Raw genomic sequence first — 19,996 nt, 5'->3', positions numbered from 1 at the left:
AACTTCAGATGCTGTTAACATTTTTAGTACCATTTATAATGTCTTTTTGCTTTTTCCTAGGAAGGCTAAAACATTTTTACGGATAACAACAAGGTAGACTCTCGTTTCACTCTGCATTTGAGCACTCTAATATTAAACAAGCCCCAATTATATTTCCATCTGTCAATATCTATTTTAAAGAATAGAAAGACTAGAACGTTTTTTCGTCTTATTTTCAGAATTTGTACCTTATTTGAACACTAACAGCGAACATTCCGAAGGCAAACCTCTTATCTGCTCTTATAATCAATTTAAGCCCACATAAAAAGTTGCAGTCTGTTTTTGTTTGTAAGTATCTATTTGATATTTAAGTATTGAGCAATTGAGTTTGTTTGAAACCCATGATTACTACTTTTGGCATACCCCAAATATCGATATATTTCCCATCAAACACTAAATCGATAAGTTATCGTGAACCTTACATCCACAGATTGTAGTTCGTTTAATAATGGTGTAGACACCAAGGCAATTAATTTCAATAACAAGTGGGGAAGTACGTGGACGGTCAACCCTATTCACAGCATTTCCAAAGTTTTCGAAAGAAGGTGTACCTCATGAATGAACATGATGGCAGACAGATACGCTTCAGATTTGGCCCTTGTTGTCGTTGCGCAGATAACGCAAACTATTGGTTACAGCTGCAGTCTGAGTGCACCCTTGGAGTTGTTGCAAGACATATTGCAGAAGTTTGTACAGGAGTTCGCTCGAGACATGCATGGACATATGGAGCACGGTAAGTGATACCGTCAAACCAACGGAACCGATCATTTATCAAAGATAACAAAAAACCATGAGTAGTTATAGCCGTTACTTGTAGAGAAAAGAAATTCAATGAAAAGTATATGAAATTTAAATGATTTTAGCCTTATAAAGTATACATACATACATACACATATATGTATATGTATGTCTTATCATCCCTGCATTTCCATCCATCAATTTTTCACCGGTAAATCACCGCTCAACAAAAACTTCGAGCGCTTAGGTAATCATCGCTATTAAAAAAACCATCAACACCGGTAAAAGAGCGTAAACTCTTCGCTTTCAAGCGCATTTTAACGGGTAAATCCTCGCTCTATTCTTCGCTTTTCACCGCTTTTTAATCAATTAATCATAGCTCATTTTTGAAGAGAGAAATTTTTATTGCTTTTTCATTGCCTATACATTAATGTATGTTTAATGCCAAACTATCATCGATGTAACTTTAAGAAAGGTATCATTAAGATAGCATCAAATAACCTTATCATCAAAGAATCATTAAAGGAACATCAATGAATCATCAAATGAACTCTTATTTATCATTAATAAGTAATTACTTTGTCATCGGAATCATTATAATCAATGAATCATTAATTTATCATTAAAAAAATTTCATTTTATTTTGCTTATTTAAGTTATGCGTATGATTTAATACAAATTAATATAAAGTATGAATACATACAAATAAATATAAAATTCCAAACTCTGGGCCGTCTTATTTTCTTGTCCGTTTGAGTTAAGGCACTTTCTTTTCAGTTGAGTTGGAATATGGGTTCACATGTTCGATTAGGCTTCAAGTAAAATATATTAGTATAAAAATGTATTACGAAAAATTTAAATCGCTTCTGCGAGCAGTTCGTGTTCTTACGAAGGCCATGTGCTCGGCGACTAAGAGCGTCAGCTTAGCATTCGGATAGAAATAAAAGATCCATAATTTTTTGCTGATTCCTCGCTATGATTAAGCGCCGAGAGTCATAAGAGCGGTGGCTGTGCAGACAAAGCAGTTGGCACTGTTGGCGAACCCGATGATCATGGCATGTTTTTAGGAACGATGAAGTGTGGGATTATAAAACCTCAAAAGTTATGAAGGCATGTAGATTGTATTTTGTGCAAATTATTATTTTATTAATTGTCTTGCAAATACCAAAAAAAAAATATTAAAATATAAAATACTTAGCGCCCACAAATCCAAGTTTCGTGTTGGTTTTGTTCTTATTATTTAACTTGTCAATTTATAAAATCGTGCCAAAAGATATATCTCCATCTTCCATATTCCTCCAACCAGCGGAAGAGAAAAGTAATAATAGTTGAGAAAGTCGTCTAAAGCATTCTCTCTTATTTTCTGTTAAATTTTTTTTGGTATGTTACTTAATAGCTTTATTTTTATGAGTCCAAAAAATTCTTATTAAAACCAAACAAAAAATTAAAAATGCTTTGTTTGGATAAAATTTATAAAAATATTAATTGACAAGTATATATATTATTAATTTAGCAAATCGGATCGAGCCGAACCTTAAGGATGCACGCCTAAGTATACAAAATCTCAGCATAAATGTTCAAGAACTATTGGACTACATAGGTAATGTCGAGCCTGTTGGATTCATCCGGGATGTACCGCAGTTTCCCATCGGAAAAACTCTAAATATGAACTTCCTTAAGCCTGGAAGCGCTGAAACTCTAACACGACCTGTCTACATATTTGAATACTTGCCACCAATGCAGGACCCTGAACTGCGTGAAATGCCAGCCGATGTTCAAAAGGAATTTTCGGAAAAGCAAGAGTTTTGCTCAAAAGCAGAGTATAATTCAACAAACGCGGCTGATAAGTTCGGCGCCAAGCACATCGATTCTATCTCTCCCAATGCTGTGATAAATTTCCGGTCGAGTGCCTTTGATTTGGACGTTGGGCGCTCAGTCCGCGAAATGAGCAGCGTGGTAATGACAACAGGGGGATTCATAAGTCCAGCTATTGAAGGGAAGCTACCCGAAGATATCATACCGGATATAGTTGGTACGACCTATCTTTATACCACAGCTTAATAAATTTTCATGTATCGGTGTTTATAGAAAAATTTTTAGGTTTGGATGCACCCTTTTCACCTACGATAATTGTAAATTCGTTAAAAAAATCACCACAACTGGCGTTTTCTGACAGAGACACAACAGTAAATCCACGAAAAGCCATTACCTCAGAAACTAAAATCTTCAAACAAAATGCCTTATTGACAAGTGGACATTCAGAGTCTTCAATAATGTTAGACGCATACAACCATCCGATGCTAACTGCTAGAACACCTAAGAAGAATAAAAAACAGAAACATGATTTAATATACGAACCCGGCCAAAGCGAACTTTTAACTAATCCGTTTGAAAAAGCCCAGGAAAAGTCCCAGCGGAAGGCTTTAAAAATGTATAAACAAACCTCAAAGAACCAAAGTGACACCTCAAGTAAACAAATTCAAAACATGAGAAAATTAAAAAAACGTTTTAACCGAGGATCATTCGATCCAAATAAAAAACATTTACAAAAAATATTTAAGAAGCAGTCCAAGCTTAAGCAAAACGATCTTCAACTGGACAATGACGAAAAACACTTTTTGCAGAATTCTCAAACTACGAGCGGCCTTGCTATAAAAGCTAACTCAGATACTGAAAACGATTTACAAGCGGATATCCCTAGTCAGCCGCCAACAGTAACAAGCCAGATTAAAAATAATTTTCGAAATTCAATTTATCCAGTGCAGCCATCTGTAATTCAACAAACGCAAGTGCTATTGTCAGAAAAAAAAAGTGGATCAGAACCAGAACGAAGTAAATTGGACGTTTTTAAGAAAATTTCTAAGCCACGTACTCCACGTCCAGATATAGGGGCGACTTCAATACCTCCTGGAACCGGGGTATCTGTATTTGGAAGCACAATGTCCACTCCGGCATTAATTAGTCTTCCATCGGGGACTACTATAACTCCTACGCCTTCACTTGGTTTAAATTCTGAAAACAAAAACGTTTCGAGTATGAAAATCAACCCGTGCAGTATATTCGATGGAACTATACCTTTAACTAAAGAAGGCGTTGAAATGTCAATTATTGATTCGTCAAAGCCAAAAAAGCGAGGTCGCAAACCTGGAGGGAAAAATGTAATAAAACAAACAAATTTTGTATCGCAATCTTTAATTAATGCGGTCGAACGAAAAAAGTCAAGTCAAGCTATTACACTGCCTCTATCACCATCTCCAATAATAATATCTCAAAGTTCTTTAAACGTCTCCCCGCCAACAGAACCTCTCAACTTGTGTAATGCCGAACAGCCCTCGAATAATTTTTTGTCAAACCTTTATGCAAAAGAAAAAAAGGACAGAAAAAAGTACAAATCGTTACCAGAAAATGTAATGGAATTTGACAAAAGCTGTTCTCCTGAAAAGGCATCAACACTGAATAATTCTAACCGAGCCAAAAAATTAAATAATGATGTACAATGTTCAGATAAATTTGTGACTGTTTCCAAAGCTTTATCAAATGCATCAATTTACCCTGGAATTCAAACAGGAATGGTTCCGTTGCTTCCTCTATTGCAATTTCCTCCACGACCTGGTCTTATTCCTACTGGGCCTGGGCTATTTCCTGCAGTCACTGGTCTAGTTGGCTTCGGTAATCACGGTAACAGAGTACCTATTTCACCGTTCATAGATTATCCTGGAACGGAAGAATCAGTTGCGGATACTGTTCGATGTCTACCAATTAAGGAATCTCCTGGTACGTCAAATAAGTCATGTTTATACCCGTTACTCGTACAGTAAGAATATATATTCTTGACCAGGATCAATAGCCGATATGAGCCTGTCCTGTCCGTCCGTAGGTACGTCGAGATCTCAGGGACTATAAAAAGCTAGAAGGTTGGGACTAAGCATACAGATTCTAGGGACCACATCCACCCTAACGCCCAGAACTGACACTTTTGCAAAATGTAATATTGTTTCATACTTTTATTAGTCTTGTAAATGTTCATCGATCTGGTTACCACGCCCACTCGTACGTGCACAAACCGACCAAAACTAACACGCCAAAACTTTTGAACAATTTTTAAATTTGTTCTCACTTTATTCACCAATTTTTGTTTTTCCGTCTGACACCGATATATTTGAAACTTTTCCCTTCGGGAAAGGTTTAGGTTCAACGACATTAGGACAATCTTAACTTTACCATACCAATTACCAATTATTACAGCTCCAAGAATATAATTTACATAAAAGGCTCGGCAATGTCTTCATTCATTAAAGCCAAAAATACTAATCTGAGCACGGGGTATTTAATGGTTGATGCAATCAACCATTGAATTTCCCTTTGTAATAATTACATGCGAATACAGGCCGAATGTAGAAAATGTTAAAAATAGGTTTAAGTTAGACATTCAAGAAGTGGTACTGGGCAGCTTCTAGGTGGGTTAATATGAAATATTTGCGTTTATCATAAAATATATATATCAAATTATTTTTTTGTATATTGACAATAAATACTTAGGTACAATATGTGAATTCTTTCCCGACCGATATATATAAATATTTAAAATGATTAGCAATAATAATTTTTAGTTACTGATTCTGATCAATTTCTGAGCCGATCTTCCACGCAAACTGGTTTGCAAATGGATCGAAACTACTGCAATGTTGCTCCATTTGTGCCCGACTCAATGAAATTCACCGAGTGTAAGTTTAACGGTAAATATATTTTTAATATAAAAATAACTTACTTGTAACTTTAGGTAAAAGCGTATCTTGTGGCAGCACAATCTTGGAAAACCCATCTGCACAGGCCACAAGTAAAATAAACACGAAACTGGCTAAGGAGGCTTCTGGAAATCCTGATGATCCAATAGAGGTTTCAGATGATTCTGATGAATCATTGCACAACAGGATGATGGTTCAAAGAAAAACACCAATATCATCACCAACTTATGTTAAAACCAGCTTCGCAGAATTACATTCTTCCTCGTTAACGTCAGCTACATCTATAGATGAAGAAAAATCCAAAATGGATCTAAGGAATATTGTTTCTCTAAGCTCTAACGAACCACTTAAAAAATTCAAAAATCTTGTTAAACAGAGCTTTTCCGATGTAAAAAGCGTAACCCACACGCCACCTCCACATTCATCATTTCCACAATTTAACTTGCCTAATTTTATGGGAGGTGACAAATTTAGTTTAGCTGGGGGAGCAGATCTTATTCCTCTGTCGAGAATGAGTGATTCGGAATATTCCTCCAAAATAGTACCATTCAGTAGCTTAGGTGGAACCATACCGAATCAAATCAAAGTTTTAGAAGACCACCATATTTTGTCAACCTTTTCTAACTACGAAGATATTACAATAACACCAACTGGATTAACGTCGTTGGAACCGAAAATGCGCAAACATCACAAAAAGCTAAAGAAGGTGAAAGAAGGGAAAAATAAAAAAAAAAAAGAAAAAAAGGACAAATCAAAGAAAACGGATCAGATTGGCTTGACATTTTTTAAATCCGACAGAAAAATTAAGGCCTATGATAAAAAGCAAAAAAAAGAAAAGAAAAAGGATAAAGATAAGCAGGTTGGTGTCAATTCTTTAATTACAAAAAAATAAATTGTATTCGGGTCGTGGTATTTGGATCAAATATGTAGTAACGCCCAAGCTGAAAAGTAACCTTTGCGATATGTACACGAACTAATTTGAAAATAGAAAGTTATGTGGGAAACTTTTTTAAAATCATGAATGCTGTGAACATATTCCGTATAACCAAAATTAAAGTATGCATAATATTCCAAATTTGTATTAATACTTATAAAGACTATTTTAACTAATTTTAACATCGAAGCCTTTAGCTTGGTAGAGGTACAATAGCATCTTAATCCTACATATATGAGCAAAATCTATTAAAGCTTTTTTTTTTAGTTGTTAAAAATTTTATTTTAGACTTTAGCCTATACACATATATCAGCAAAATCTTTTAATGTTAAATTTATAGTTTAATCAATTCTTATTTTAGATTCTAGTCCATATACCAGATGACACAAAAGAATTTACCAAGGTGCCTTTAGCTAACAACGATGAACCGGTATTGAAATCAAGTTCCATGTCAATAAGTCCATCGTTAGGTGCCGCCACAAGTGAAATGTCTCCAAATCAAATACCAAAACTAACACTGAAACTTAGTGGAAAATCTACATTATTTTCGTCTTCAGAAAAGGAGATGACAGATGCAGGGAAACTAAAGCAAACCACGATTTTGTCTTCAGAAAATAAGAAGCGTGAACGGGATAATTCTCCGGAGCTTGCTCGTTTTTCTCCATTGGTTACCGGCCCGCCTAAGAACAAACAATGTAGGCGAAGTTATTCGATTACTTATATAAATTTTAAAAGAACTATGTTATTTCAGCTGAAACACTGCATTTAGGAAACAGTTCTACGGCAGTGTTGCCTGTACCTTCCCCAGTGGCTGTGCGCACCGTTCAACTTCCTGTTAGTCAAACCTCATCTAATTCTGCCGGGTGGTTATCAAACCCTAGTCACAGTAATGCTGCCTCTTCCACGCTTTCGGCTAGTTCAGTTTTGTTACCACAACAATTGATGTTGGCGCCTAATACGATCATGAACAACTTTGTACCAGCCAATTGCAACAGTACAGGAACTGTGTCAAAAGGTGGATTATGCAGTTCTCCATTAAATACATCCGAAGAAAATGCAAATGCAATGCAAATTGCTGAATCAAGTCGTCCATCGTCATATGTTGACGCCGAGGGTAATCGCATTTGGATTTGCCCCGCTTGTGGAAAGGTCGACGATGGATCAGCTATGATTGGTTGTGACGGCTGCGACGCTTGGTATCATTGGTATAATTGTGCTGAACCAACTTTATACTATAATTTACTTAAAAATCTCTTACTTTAGGATTTGTGTTGGTATAACCTTTGCACCGAAGGACAACGACGATTGGTTCTGTCGCATTTGTGTAACAAAAAAAAGATTTCACGGGTCTGAAAAAAAAAAGAGACGAAACAAGAAAAAGTGAATTTTAATTAGAAATAATTATTTCGAGTCAACTTTGATTATCATAGTTTTATTATTCTTTGAGTTTATGTATGTTTACCTTGACAACCCATAAGTTTATTGGTCGAGTATCATGTTATTACCTTAATAAAATCTGCAACACAAAAAATGTATGTGTTTTTATTATTATTATTATTCTCGGCCTTGATGAACATCTTTCTACAAGTAAATTTTAATAAAATTTATTATTTTCCGGAATTTCCAGCCTCAAATATAGAAATACTCCTTAGTAATGAGGAGCAATAAGTTTAACTTGCTAGCATAACATTTTCTTGTGGACGACATGGCTCAATGTGAGTAATGCATCAAAGCGAACGGTCGTGTCGACCATAGAAAGTATATACATTTTCTTGATCAGGATCAATACCCGAGTCGATCTGGCCCTGGCCGTCCGTATGGACGTCAAAGTATACAGATTCTAGAGACATAGACGCAGCGCAAGTTGACCCAGTTGCCAAGCCCACACTAACGCCCAGAATTACACTCTCCCACGCAAAATCTGAAGGTCCTAAGCTTGTACCTTGCGGTACATTTAACAACTCCCTTGCAAGTTTTGATTTTGTGTTTTGTACATTGGTCAGAATTGAAAAAATAATGACTCGTTGACTATGTGATAAAATTGTTCACACTAAGTGCGCTGGTTCTAGTGGCCGAACACGATGACCTAAGAACGATGGCTAAGGTCCCAAATCTACAATACTGTTGTGAATCTTGCCAAGAGATGGTTTTCTCACAGTTTAATAGCCTTGATTCCTACAAAACAAACCAAAAGCCGATAATTTAAAAGTGGAATAATTCTAAAAAAAAAGTGGAAAAATTCTAAATCAGTCTCAAATGACCGATAGGGGTGGTTATAATGTACCTGGCACAATGTGGTCCCCAGAAGAAAAATAGAATATCCTATAGCACTCATGATTTTATTGACAGCTGGTTCGACTTATCGGTGGCGCATGTTAATTATATCGAAACTCTCTTGTTCGACTATTGGAAATATGAGTTGTAAAAAGTCTTGAAAGAGTGTTTCTGTCCAGAGTTGTGCCTCAAACTTGAAGATGATCTATATCATACATACCGTAATAAAAATCAGAGAAGTCAAACAAACGAATTCATTGTTTTCGCAAGGCAAACTTTCTGATGCTAAATAATTTTATAACTGGCTTTAATTGGGCCTGTATTTACTCCTGCAACATAATGGCGGATGACATAAATATTTTTTATACCGCAATTAAATAATTTTTTAACTCTTGTGGTCCGTCAATCCATGTATCCGTCAATTTCTAAGAAACCACCTTGGTTTAATAAAGAGTTGACACACCTAAAAAATGTTAGGTCCATATTTTATACAAAATTGAAAAATTTAATCCTTTCAAAATATTTAATAGTTAATAAATTTTACCGTGCTTAATGCTCGGTGTTACAGAAACTATTTACACCATTGTAAGTTCCAGTCCGCACAGGATCCGAAACGATTTTATAATTTCGGTAACACTAAGACCATTCCCTTATTTTTTGAAAACACCTCGGTAACATCGGATCAGGCAATAGCCAATCTATTTGCCAAGTTTTTTCGAACAACATATTCTACGTTACCTCATTCCGAACATCCTTACTCTTACGCGGTATCAAAGTCGAATTTAATATTTTGACCTACTATAATCAAAAGCTCACTGCTTTATGATCTTCAGTGTGTTAAGCCTGTCCCTGGCTGTGTGCTCAGATTCTGTACGGAAGACCTGAGCAAGCCTCTACTGAAACTATTGACCTTATCTCTGGAATCTTCACAGTTCCCCCATATATGGAAGGAGTCTTTTGTGATACCTTTCCATAAAATTGACAACAAATTGAAGGCAAGCAAGCGGTACAGAGAAATCTTTAAATTGTCGGTTATCCCTAAGTTTTTGAACATGTTATCACGCCTCATTTTCAGCACCTTTGTAGGTCAAGTAGGTCAAAAAATGTACATGTGTATCACCATGTCAGCACGGTTTTATGGAACGCAGATCAACAACCACTTTACCTTCCACTAACTTCCTTCGTAATAGAGGGCATTAAAAATAATCTTCAAACATATGTCATCTACACTGATTTTTAGCATATGACTTTTAGCATGACGCTTGTTAATCATTCTCTTCTAGTAAGGTAACTTGATTTATTAGGTTTCCCTGTTGATCTAAATTGCATGTTAAGTTATCTGAATAGCAGTATTTTTTCTTGTATTCTCCGGTTCCCATCCGGTGTCCCACAAGGGAGCCATTTTGTTCCGCTCCTTTTTATCTTATTTATTTACGACCTCCCCTTAGCAATAAAACATACGCGTATACTTATGTACGCTTACGATGTTTAATTATGCCTCAAGTATGATGACATTTCTTGCCATTTGGACATACAATCCGATCTAGATTGCTTTCAAATATGATGGTGTGATAATGTACCAAACTTAAATGGCTTCAAGTCTAATGTTTTGACCTTTTGTCGTGTAAACCCATTACCCACGACCAACACTGGGTGGGTGGGGTGGTGGTGTGTGTGTGTGTTCTTTGGAGAGAACAACAAGTGTTGACGATCTTGGTGTTCTTCTGGACCCTAAATAATAATTTAAATCAGACCATACTTCGACTATTGTCAATAAGGCCAGGAGTGCGAATGGTTTCATAAAAAGGTGGTCAAAGGAATTTGATGATCCTGACTTGACCAAAATCATTTCACTAGTCCATCCGATTCTTGAGTATAGACCACATGGAGCCCACAATACGTATTTCACGCGGACCACATTGAATCCGTTTAAAAAAACTTCTTACTGTTTGCCTTGCGGTGCCTAAATTGGGATGCAACTGTATTACCTCCTTATACCAGTACTACCTTTAATTAATTTAATTTACCTAGCTAACCGTCGACCAATGCTTGGAACAGTCTTTATTGGTAAGCTTATTGGTGAAGTTGATTAGTTAGTCGGCTATACTTCTCTGTGCCAAGCAAATTCACTAGAAACTACATACCTTAATCTACATAATCTAAAATCACTGTGTGAGTTGCATGACCCCTACAGAGTAATATGATTATGATTATGATTATTTGATTCGTCAGTATAAACAGCATAAATAGACATACATATATGCTAATTTAGGATCGCTAACCAAATCGACCAGACCATATAATCGTCGAGATATTGGTAACTATGGGTGCTGTAGAATTGTTCTTTCTAGAGATTAGCGGCCCACGGTCACACGTTTAAGCAAGAGGGAACGCTTCGAGTTTCCTGCTGCTTAGCTAGTAGAGGTGCGAAAGAGAACTTTCAGCATTTTCCACGCATATAGATAGAACTTGGCAAGACTAATACTGTTATGAATAAAGATTTGAATAGAAATATAATTGTATAATACTAATAAAAATATGAAAAGTCTTTTTCAAAAGTGTGGGTGGTTTGTGGTCGTTAGAATGCGCGCTGTGCTTGCGAGGTACCTAAATCTCTGGAATTTGCATTCTTTGTCTTATTCTTTAACCAGATCGATTCAGGAATGGACATGAACGAGAGTACAACTTATATACTTTTAGCCCACATGTAACGCGTATAAAAATGAATGTTTTGATGTTTTAAAAACTCAAACAAATTGTTTCCATATTTGCATGGGCCCATATGGATAAATATAATTACTAAACAGTTTTATTATGTAATATTAGTATTTTATATTTCAATAAAAAAGGAATATATGAACAAAAACGTTTTTTTAATATAATTGTATTATTTCAGACTAAGAAGTATACGAAGCATGAGAGTATAATCTCGTTAAATAATAAATATAGATGCAAACAACAATTAGGTATTGATTGACGAAAAAACATAATCTTTGGTGAGATCACGCTTCGGATGTTTAATATAGATATTTGTTACAAGAAAGTATTAGCCTAGTATTATTTTAATAATAATTGTGAGTTGCTGGTTTTCATGGCATCTTATTACTAAAAATTTCCAGTCAACACCAAATTATGGACAACTGCTTAACAAGCGTTTTCTTGAAATCGAAAGCTTGACATGACAATTAATATTTGATTGCCAACCAAAAAGGTGGTCATTTCAGACCTACTATGCTTTAAATTCATTCACCTGTCGCACGTAAAATGAAGAAAATTATCTTTGAAATGATGGAACGCTGAGTTGGGCAAGATTTCTCGGCTTCTCGTTGTTCTAATATTACTGGTTCATTAATCCAAAAATGGAAATACAAAATTTTTAAATAAAATATTGATTACGAAAACTGTACAAAAGTTGGTTATCTAAAAAAGAATAAAAATTAGTGGAAAAACATCACAATCATTTAAGCAGGTAAAAATGATTACATTTATTGTATTGCAATGTACCGCATCTATTATTCGTAAGCAAGTTTGCTGCAGATGTTCAGTTGCGTTGATTTGTAAGAGAAATAGTCAAATTTTATTTTATCGAGTCCAGAAAAACTGAAACCTTGAAATTGCATAACACAATGTGAATCGTCAATTCGAAATTCAATAGCGTGTATTGTTATCTAAGTAGTATTCTTACGCCATGTGAATATTACTAAAAGATGAAACAGTGCAGGTGCGCTGCGCATGTAATTTGATTGGCATTTTCGATTGAGAAATTATCGGATTCGTTAGTACGAGATATTTACTAGACTAGAATTGTTAAAATTCAAAAATGTAATTCAAAACAATATAAATGTAACATTATTTTGAATATAAACTTTGCTACTGCGATGCTGCATTTGTGCTGCCACCCGACTTGTTGAATTCTTGTGCCTGACTTTGTACAGATTGCTGCGATGAGAGAACGTTAGAAGTCCAATCTCCAGTCGCTGCTGTTGGAGTGGTAGAGTCTTGGTTACTGCTATTGCTAGAATTAAAATTAGCATTGCTATTGCTGTTAAGCGCCATTCGCTGCATTTGTCGGATCACTGTAGCGGCGTAGTAGGCTTGCTAAAAAAGTAATAAACAAATTTGAGGATTACAATTTTGTATAATTTATTACACCTACCTTCCAACGAGATTTTGCAAAGTTTTTCTTTAACTGCTCTGACACGGTTCCGTGAATGTTTCTGCTGCTGGCCTCATTTCCAGAAATCCTTGTTTGAAACGGCACACAAAATAAAAAATATTCAATTTTTGATATTTAACACTTACCAAGCATGGGCAAGTGCTTGCTTGCAAGTATACCGCTTCTCTACCGTCACGCACATAAGGTTTTTAATGAAATGCTTTGCGGACTCACTGATTTCATCCCAATAGGGTGAATCAAATTCGAAATCGCCTAAGATCAAAATAAAGTTGTTAATAACTGATCAACATTTAGGGATAATCAGCGATCCATAGGCTGGTATTTTCTGAAATTATTTGTATCTTTCCCTCTTAAGTCGTTGCTCGTCAAAAAATTAGTTCCTTTAAATATTAAAAATTTTGTACATAAAATTATAAATGGATTATATTTACTATATTTAAATTGTTTATTATTATCAAATTTTTTCTAAGTTTTATGCAGATAGCAATAAATTTAAGAGACTATTTTGCGTAGAATCTTTCGGACAGACATGGTTAACAGATTCGGCTGTTGATACTAATCAACAATAAACATTATTTATATGGTCGAAAATGTCTCTTTCACACTGCATTGTAAGCTTCTTGCTAAAATTATTTTATACTTTGGATGATTCCTTCGTAACTTATCCCGTCACCCAGTGATAAAATGCCGTATTTTGGCAGCCATTTTGAAGCGGCTTTTCAATAAAAAAGTCATATAAAATAATATTAATATGTCTATTCACCTAAAAAAAGTTTAATTCATAAATATTCTTGCTATATGAATCAATGATTTTGAAAAACATTTTTATTGGAGGAACCTGGGCATAATCAAGGGAAGATACGTTTATATCCTTGCAGAGCCTATTGTAATTGTTGTCCAACAAATCTGAGTATTAAAGGGATTAAGGCTCGGACGACTATATATTCTTACATCATCGTAGCGGTCTGCAAGGGTATACAATAGAATCCTACGTGAATCAACAGTATTCATGTTAAAATATTTTGGTCTAATAAACGCAAATAGTGTTGAAATTAATCTAAATTGACTTTTGTGTCATATATATATAATATATAATATATAATATATAATATATAATATATAATATATAATATATAATATATAATATATAATATATAATATATAATATATAATATATAATATATAATATATAATATATAATATATAATATATAATATATAATATATAATATATAATATATAATATATAATATATAATATATAATATATAATATATAATATATAATATATAATATATAATATATAATATATAATATATAATATATAATATATAATATATAATATATAATATATAATATATAATATATAATATATAATATATAATATATAATATATAATATATAATATATAATATATAATATATAATATATAATATATAAAACCTGAGGTGGAAAATTGTCAAAAATTCAACACATTCACAGTTACAAATTTAACCACGAAAGAGTGATCTAAGTTATTTTCTTTTATTTTACATCCTAAACTAATTTAGGTATTTGAAAACATTTCAATAGTACTGTAAAAATGTTTGGATGAAAAACATGTTTGGAACACTGTTGATTTGTGCAGGGATCTATCTATAAACATCGGCTTACCGAAGTTAGGTTCCTTCACTGATTTTATATAACACCTTTTAAAATCTGTGCGAAAAGATTAGCATCATTTTCGTCATAAAACGGAGGGTAGCCGCATAAAAGAATGTATGATATCACTCCAATACTCCACACATCGACGGCTTTTCCATATGGTTTTTGCGCCAGCACCTCAGGAGCCACATATCCTGGAGTCCCACAGGCTGTAGCCATAATTCCAGAATCCTCCATTTTAGATAAGCCAAAATCGCTGATCATTATTTTGCTATCATCGTCTGGACTATAGTATAGTAAGTTTTCCGGCTGTAAAAATTCATCATTATTACTAAAAAAAACAAAACAGAATGGTATAGTCGATTTCCCGGCTATCAGATACCCGTTACTTAGCTAGTGTGAATGCAAAGTCGAAATTGCATCATTTTCTAGGATATGCGTCCATGTCTCTAGAACCTGAACGATTAATCCCAACCTTCTAGCTTATATAGTTCCTGAGATCTCGACGTTTGTCCCTATGAACGGACAGGCAGGGATATCGATCCTGATCAAGAATATATATATACTTTATATAGTCGAAAACGCTCCCTTCTTCCTGTTTCATACTTTTCAACGAATCATCTAGTATACCCTTTTACTCTACGAGTAACGGGTGTAAAAAACAGGCGAGGCTAATATGTATTACCTTTCGTTAACCCATATAGATTTCAAAGATCCATTGCCTATACATTTCTTTTTCCTATTTCCCTTTCCTAAGTGCCAAATGATCATACAAGATACAAATCAGATAAAAATGTCTTACCTTAAGATCACGATGGACGACTCCTTGTTCATGCATATAATCAACCGCTTCTAGTATCTGTCTTATAAGGTGAGAAGCGTCCTTTTCAGTGTAGGACCCCTTTTCGACAATGCGATCAAAGAGTTCGCCACCAGTAACCCTGGAAGTACCAAAAAAGGAAGTAAAACAACTAGGTACAGGTTGCATTAACGTACAACTCCATCACGAGATACACCTTTGACTTGTCCTCATACGTTTCCAAGAGTTGCACTATATTTGGATGAGTTAACCTGGAAGTAAAATTGTAATCAATTTATTTTTTGTGGGTATCTGCCGGAATTAAAAGAATATAAGCAATAAATGTTTGACCTCGTGAGATGTAGGAAATCGCAAAATATTTTAAATACACCTTTAACGCAATACCTAAAGTTTAGTCTTGAGAAGCTATTTTGAATTATAATCAATCTGACGTTATGTGACAGAAGCCTCGAATCGCTGTTCGAAGACTGACTCATATGCGAGTGCACAGTAAGTTCAAAATGGGATTGGGATATGAACTCACCGCGTTCCATTTAGACATTTGCCATCGAAATGATTTGCACTGAACCTAAACGTGAAAAGAAAGTAAATTAAGGAAACAACAAGAACGAGTTTATAAAACAAGAAAATCAATATAAAAAGCCAAGAAAATAAAGATGCTTGCGCAAACACTCTGTTAACGCTTTCCTAATAGGTTTTTATACGCGTTACTCGTAGAGTAAAGGGTATACTGGATTCGTTGAAAAATATGTAACAGGTAGAAGGAAGACTTTCCGACCATATAAAATATATATATTCTTGATCAGGGACAATAGCCAAGTCGAAATAGCCATGTCCTGTCTGTCCGTATAAACGTCGAGATCTCAGAAACTATAAAAGCTAAAAGGTTGAGATTAGGCATACCGACTCTAGAGACATAGACGCAGCTGAAGTTTGTTGACCCATATTGCCACGTCCACTCTAACGCTTACAAACCGCCCAAAAACTGACACACCCACACTTTTGCATAATGTTTTGACTGTTTTCATATTTTTATTTCTAAAAATATTAAGAAACTTCACTTTTTTATTTTCTTTTTTCTAAAAACTTTGTTGCCACTCCCATTCTAACGCCCACAAACCACCCACAACTGCCACGATCAAACCTTTTGATGCTTTAATATTTTTCCGTTATTTTTCGTAGTCTTGTGAGTTTCTATCCATTTGATAAAAAAAAACTGTCAAAAATGTGAGCGTTTCAGTTTTGGGTGGTTTTAGGGCGTGTCAAAAAGTTTTTTGGCAATTTGATAGAAATTTACAAGACTAATAAAATTATGAAAATATATCCAACAAATTTTCTGTCGTGGGCGAGGCAGTTTTTGCCGGTTTGGGGGCGTTACAGTGGGCGTGGCAACATGGGTCAGCAAATTTGCGCTGCGTCTTTGCCTCTACAATCTGTATGCTTAATTCCGACCTTCTAGCTTTTATAGTTCTTGAGATCTCGACGTTTATACGGACGGAAAGGCAGACGGGCGGACAGGGTCAATAATATTCTAGTGTCTTTGATCAGATCGACTCGTCTATTGATCCTGATCAAGAATATATGTACTTTATATGGTCGGAAACGCTTCCTTCTGCCTGTTTCAACGAATTTTGTATAGCCTTTTACTCTACGAGTAACGGGTATAAATAATTTCAAATGCTCTAAATAATGTATTATAAAAAATTTTTTTTTGATATTAATTAAATATTAATAAAATTGGCCACCCACAAAAAATTGAGAACGAAAAAACCGAGATCGATTGTACCCAGCGCACTCAGTGGCCTCAACCATTCTCAGAAGATATTTCTTGATATCGAGACGAAACGATCTCTAAGTCGATAATTTCAGGCGTAAGCAGTCCCGGTTTTTAGATTTAAGAAAAGATACATAGCGAAAGACCAAAGACCTGTAAGTAAGTATTATGCACATATAACTCTATGTGTATATGCACTAACCATATTTTTTCAAATATTTAGCTAATTTACGTTATAAAAAGCGGTTCTTTTATTTAGTTTAACAAGCAAGCGTATTGGTATTTTCCTAGCGTGGTTTGTTTTTAATTTATTAAATTTAATTTAATTTTAAGCGATATGTGTTTCTTCCTTTGCAGAGTATATAGTATTGTGTATCTACACAATAACGATTATTTAATCGTTAAGAGCACTGTATATGTATTTCTAATGTGAATTTTGTAAATAATGTTAAGTAAAATTTTACATATGTCAAATCAAATGCCTTCTTTAAATGAATTTTTTTTGTATTCGCAATGGGAATTGAGCTCGGTATATTTCCAAATGTTGGGCGTTAGAGTGGGCGTGAAGTTTTGTGCGTTACAGTGGGAGTGGCAAAACTTTTTTGGTATATCGATAGAAATTGACAAGTCCAATGATTAACAGAAAAGGTTTTGTGGCCGTTAGAGTGACAACCATATGAACAAACTTGCACTGCAACACTATAGCTTTGGACAGATCGACTCCAATCCTGTTTAATCCTGATTAAGATTCTATAGGGGGTTATATAGGGTCGAATACGTTTACTTACCCGTTGCGTATTTTACAGCCAACCTAGTATGCCCCTTTATTCTACGAGTAACGGGTATAATTAAGATCAAACGTTCGGCTAGGTATTACAGCGATAGTTAACTTTGATGTGGATTGTTTAAAAACATACATTTCAAACTACACTACTTATAGCAGAAATGGTTTCCAAAAATTTTAAAACATATTTTAGACTAGCAATTCTGAAAGTTTGAACAAAATTTTAGGTATTTTTTTAGGTTAAAACAAGAAAGGAAGCTACCTTCGGCAAACCAAAGATTATATAAACTGGCAGTAATAAAATATTTAAAAAATACTTTTTTTAATACTTTAAGAAGGATAAAACCAATATACCCTGGACAAAATACTTTAATTTCACCTAATTGTTGGATTGTAAAAAATCCCTTGATTTTAAACAGACGCGCATTGCAACGATAAAGTGTTATCCTAACTTTTTGTTAAAATTATCTGAAAGTTTTGTTTATAAGCAAATGCGGTCATCTACATAAACGTACGTTATGGTTGAGCATTCATTACTCAAGTTATGTTAACTATTTTACTCATACTATTACTACTATTTTCACAATTGTAATATCTTAATCGGTATGTTATTAAAAATTTTAATAAATAAAAATTAAAATCTCTGAAATTAACATATACTTTTATATTTCTTAGTAATGGAAAATGTAAGATCAAGAAAAAGAAGTGAATATTAAACATAAATTAGCCAGTACAAATTTGAACTAAGGATTTCACTATGCCGATCACCAAACACTATTCTGTAGACGCGACTTAAATATGCATATTGACTTTGTTGTTTTTAATTGGTTTATGATCACATACCACGAATAAAAAATAATTGTTTAAATATTGTGAACTTCATTTCAAAATCTAAATTTTTATATGTAAATATAATAACAAACGATTTCGTTCAACATTTAATGATCAAATGCAAAGTTAAGAATTGTCAGTTTTCAAATTTCATATTTTCTTTCGGTTTACAGGCACAAACTTATTATTTTATTTATTCCAAGTTGTATCGGCTCCTATTTTCCTTTTAATGTGAACTCTAAATTAACTTCCTTACCTTCTCAAAACGCGAATTTCATTCTCCAGAGATTCTTCCTTTCCCTTTAAAGCTTTCTTATCGATAATTTTCACTGCAAAATGTTCGCCTGGCGAATCTTTGCTTTCCGCTAGGCGTACTTCTGAAAAGGCTCCACTTAAGCGGTAAAAGAAGGTTAGTCATTAAAATACTTAAACATATTTTTGCTTAGCACGTACGTCCCCAGGAGTCCGTGAAGATTGTACTTCTCTTCAATCGACACTTGCTTATTGAGCTCCTTCATGTCCTTCGCCTTGGCTTTCTTGCCCGAATCCTTTTTGCCAAACAAAGGCATTTCTAAGCAAGTTGATTTCGAAGTAGTTTGTATTTTAGACTGCCGAAATTCGCATCGTTATTACTCTTCAACAGTTTAAGCCAGACTTCTCACAGGGTTCTAAAAGTTATAACGACAAACCCTATCAGCGAAGACGATCATATATATTCACAAAAGCAGGTACATACATACATCGCTAGACACAAAGCAATGCAGTTGTTTTCTGTTGGGAGCTCAATTATTCCGCTCAGTAATGAGCTCAGCTGCCAAAGGTTAAATTTTAGCTGATTACCTTATATTGCGTACATCTGTAGTCGAAAACAGACACTCGCATATCACACATATATTATATATATATATATACATATCATATTTACATATCACACATATATATATATATCATATATTTATATATTATATATTATAATATATTGTTATATTATGCTTGTATTTACATATATATGTATATATGTTAAATATATGTTTAAGTAGTATAATTTTAATCTTGCCGAATATCTTAACGAATTAACCAAAAAACAAGCGCAGGATCCCGGTGGTTTCACTTGAAAACTGAAAACAATTAAAGACGAATTTTCAAAACGTTCTCCATATTGCAGACTTTGTTGCAAGTCAACACGTTTCTATTTAAAAAAATTCATCAAATGTATCTAGAGACTGTTTACAGGTCCT

The 19,996-nt window shown here is 34.2% G+C and overlaps 2 protein-coding genes across 13 annotated transcripts; one reads left to right on the top strand and one right to left on the bottom strand.

Annotated features, from left to right (window-relative positions):
• Window positions 1–465: 465 nt before the first annotated feature.
• On the top strand, window positions 466–7,991 carry LOC6619460 (transcription initiation factor TFIID subunit 3). Of its 5 annotated transcripts, XM_032723889.1 has the most exons (8): window positions 472–772; window positions 2,291–2,809; window positions 2,866–4,551; window positions 5,388–5,501; window positions 5,558–6,381; window positions 6,818–7,151; window positions 7,208–7,661; window positions 7,720–7,991. In XM_032723889.1, exons 1-8 carry the CDS (start codon window positions 598–600, stop codon window positions 7,838–7,840), a joined length of 4,227 nt encoding a protein of 1,408 aa, XP_032579780.1. In that variant the 5' UTR covers window positions 472–597; the 3' UTR covers window positions 7,841–7,991. The 5 variants fall into 5 exon arrangements, with proteins under 5 accessions (XP_002043675.2, XP_032579782.1, XP_032579781.1 ...); XM_032723890.1 differs by lacking the exon at window positions 7,720–7,991 and having other exon boundaries at window positions 470–772; window positions 7,192–7,284; XM_032723891.1 differs by lacking the exons at window positions 7,208–7,661; window positions 7,720–7,991 and having other exon boundaries at window positions 468–772; window positions 6,797–6,853.
• A 3,701-nt stretch (window positions 7,992–11,692) lies between these two features.
• LOC6619459 (calcium/calmodulin-dependent protein kinase type 1) lies at window positions 11,693–19,647 on the bottom strand. 8 transcript variants are annotated; one of them, XR_004362285.1, is made up of 11 exons: window positions 19,495–19,632; window positions 19,212–19,426; window positions 19,015–19,149; window positions 15,893–15,937; window positions 15,546–15,620; window positions 15,352–15,490; window positions 14,594–14,858; window positions 13,033–13,159; window positions 12,887–12,974; window positions 12,214–12,828; window positions 11,693–12,150 (listed from the first exon to the last, which is right to left on the bottom strand). XR_004362285.1 is itself a non-coding variant. In XM_032723895.1 (10 exons), the coding sequence occupies exons 2-10, from the start codon at window positions 19,325–19,327 to the stop codon at window positions 12,601–12,603; spliced, it is 1,218 nt and encodes a 405-aa protein (XP_032579786.1). In that variant the 5' UTR covers window positions 19,328–19,426; window positions 19,495–19,632; the 3' UTR covers window positions 11,693–12,600. The 8 variants fall into 8 exon arrangements, 7 of the variants coding, with proteins under 7 accessions (XP_032579786.1, XP_032579787.1, XP_032579788.1 ...); XM_032723895.1 differs by having other exon boundaries at window positions 11,693–12,828; XM_032723896.1 differs by having other exon boundaries at window positions 11,693–12,828; window positions 19,599–19,614.
• Between the last annotated feature and the right edge of the window lie 349 nt (window positions 19,648–19,996).

Source organism: Drosophila sechellia, chromosome 4 (genome assembly GCF_004382195.2).
Source record: "Drosophila sechellia strain sech25 chromosome 4, ASM438219v1, whole genome shotgun sequence".
Taxonomy (NCBI): domain Eukaryota; kingdom Metazoa; phylum Arthropoda; class Insecta; order Diptera; family Drosophilidae; genus Drosophila; species Drosophila sechellia.
The sequence above is the reverse complement of the archived record's forward strand: the minus strand, read 5'-3'. Positions and strand labels throughout refer to the sequence as shown.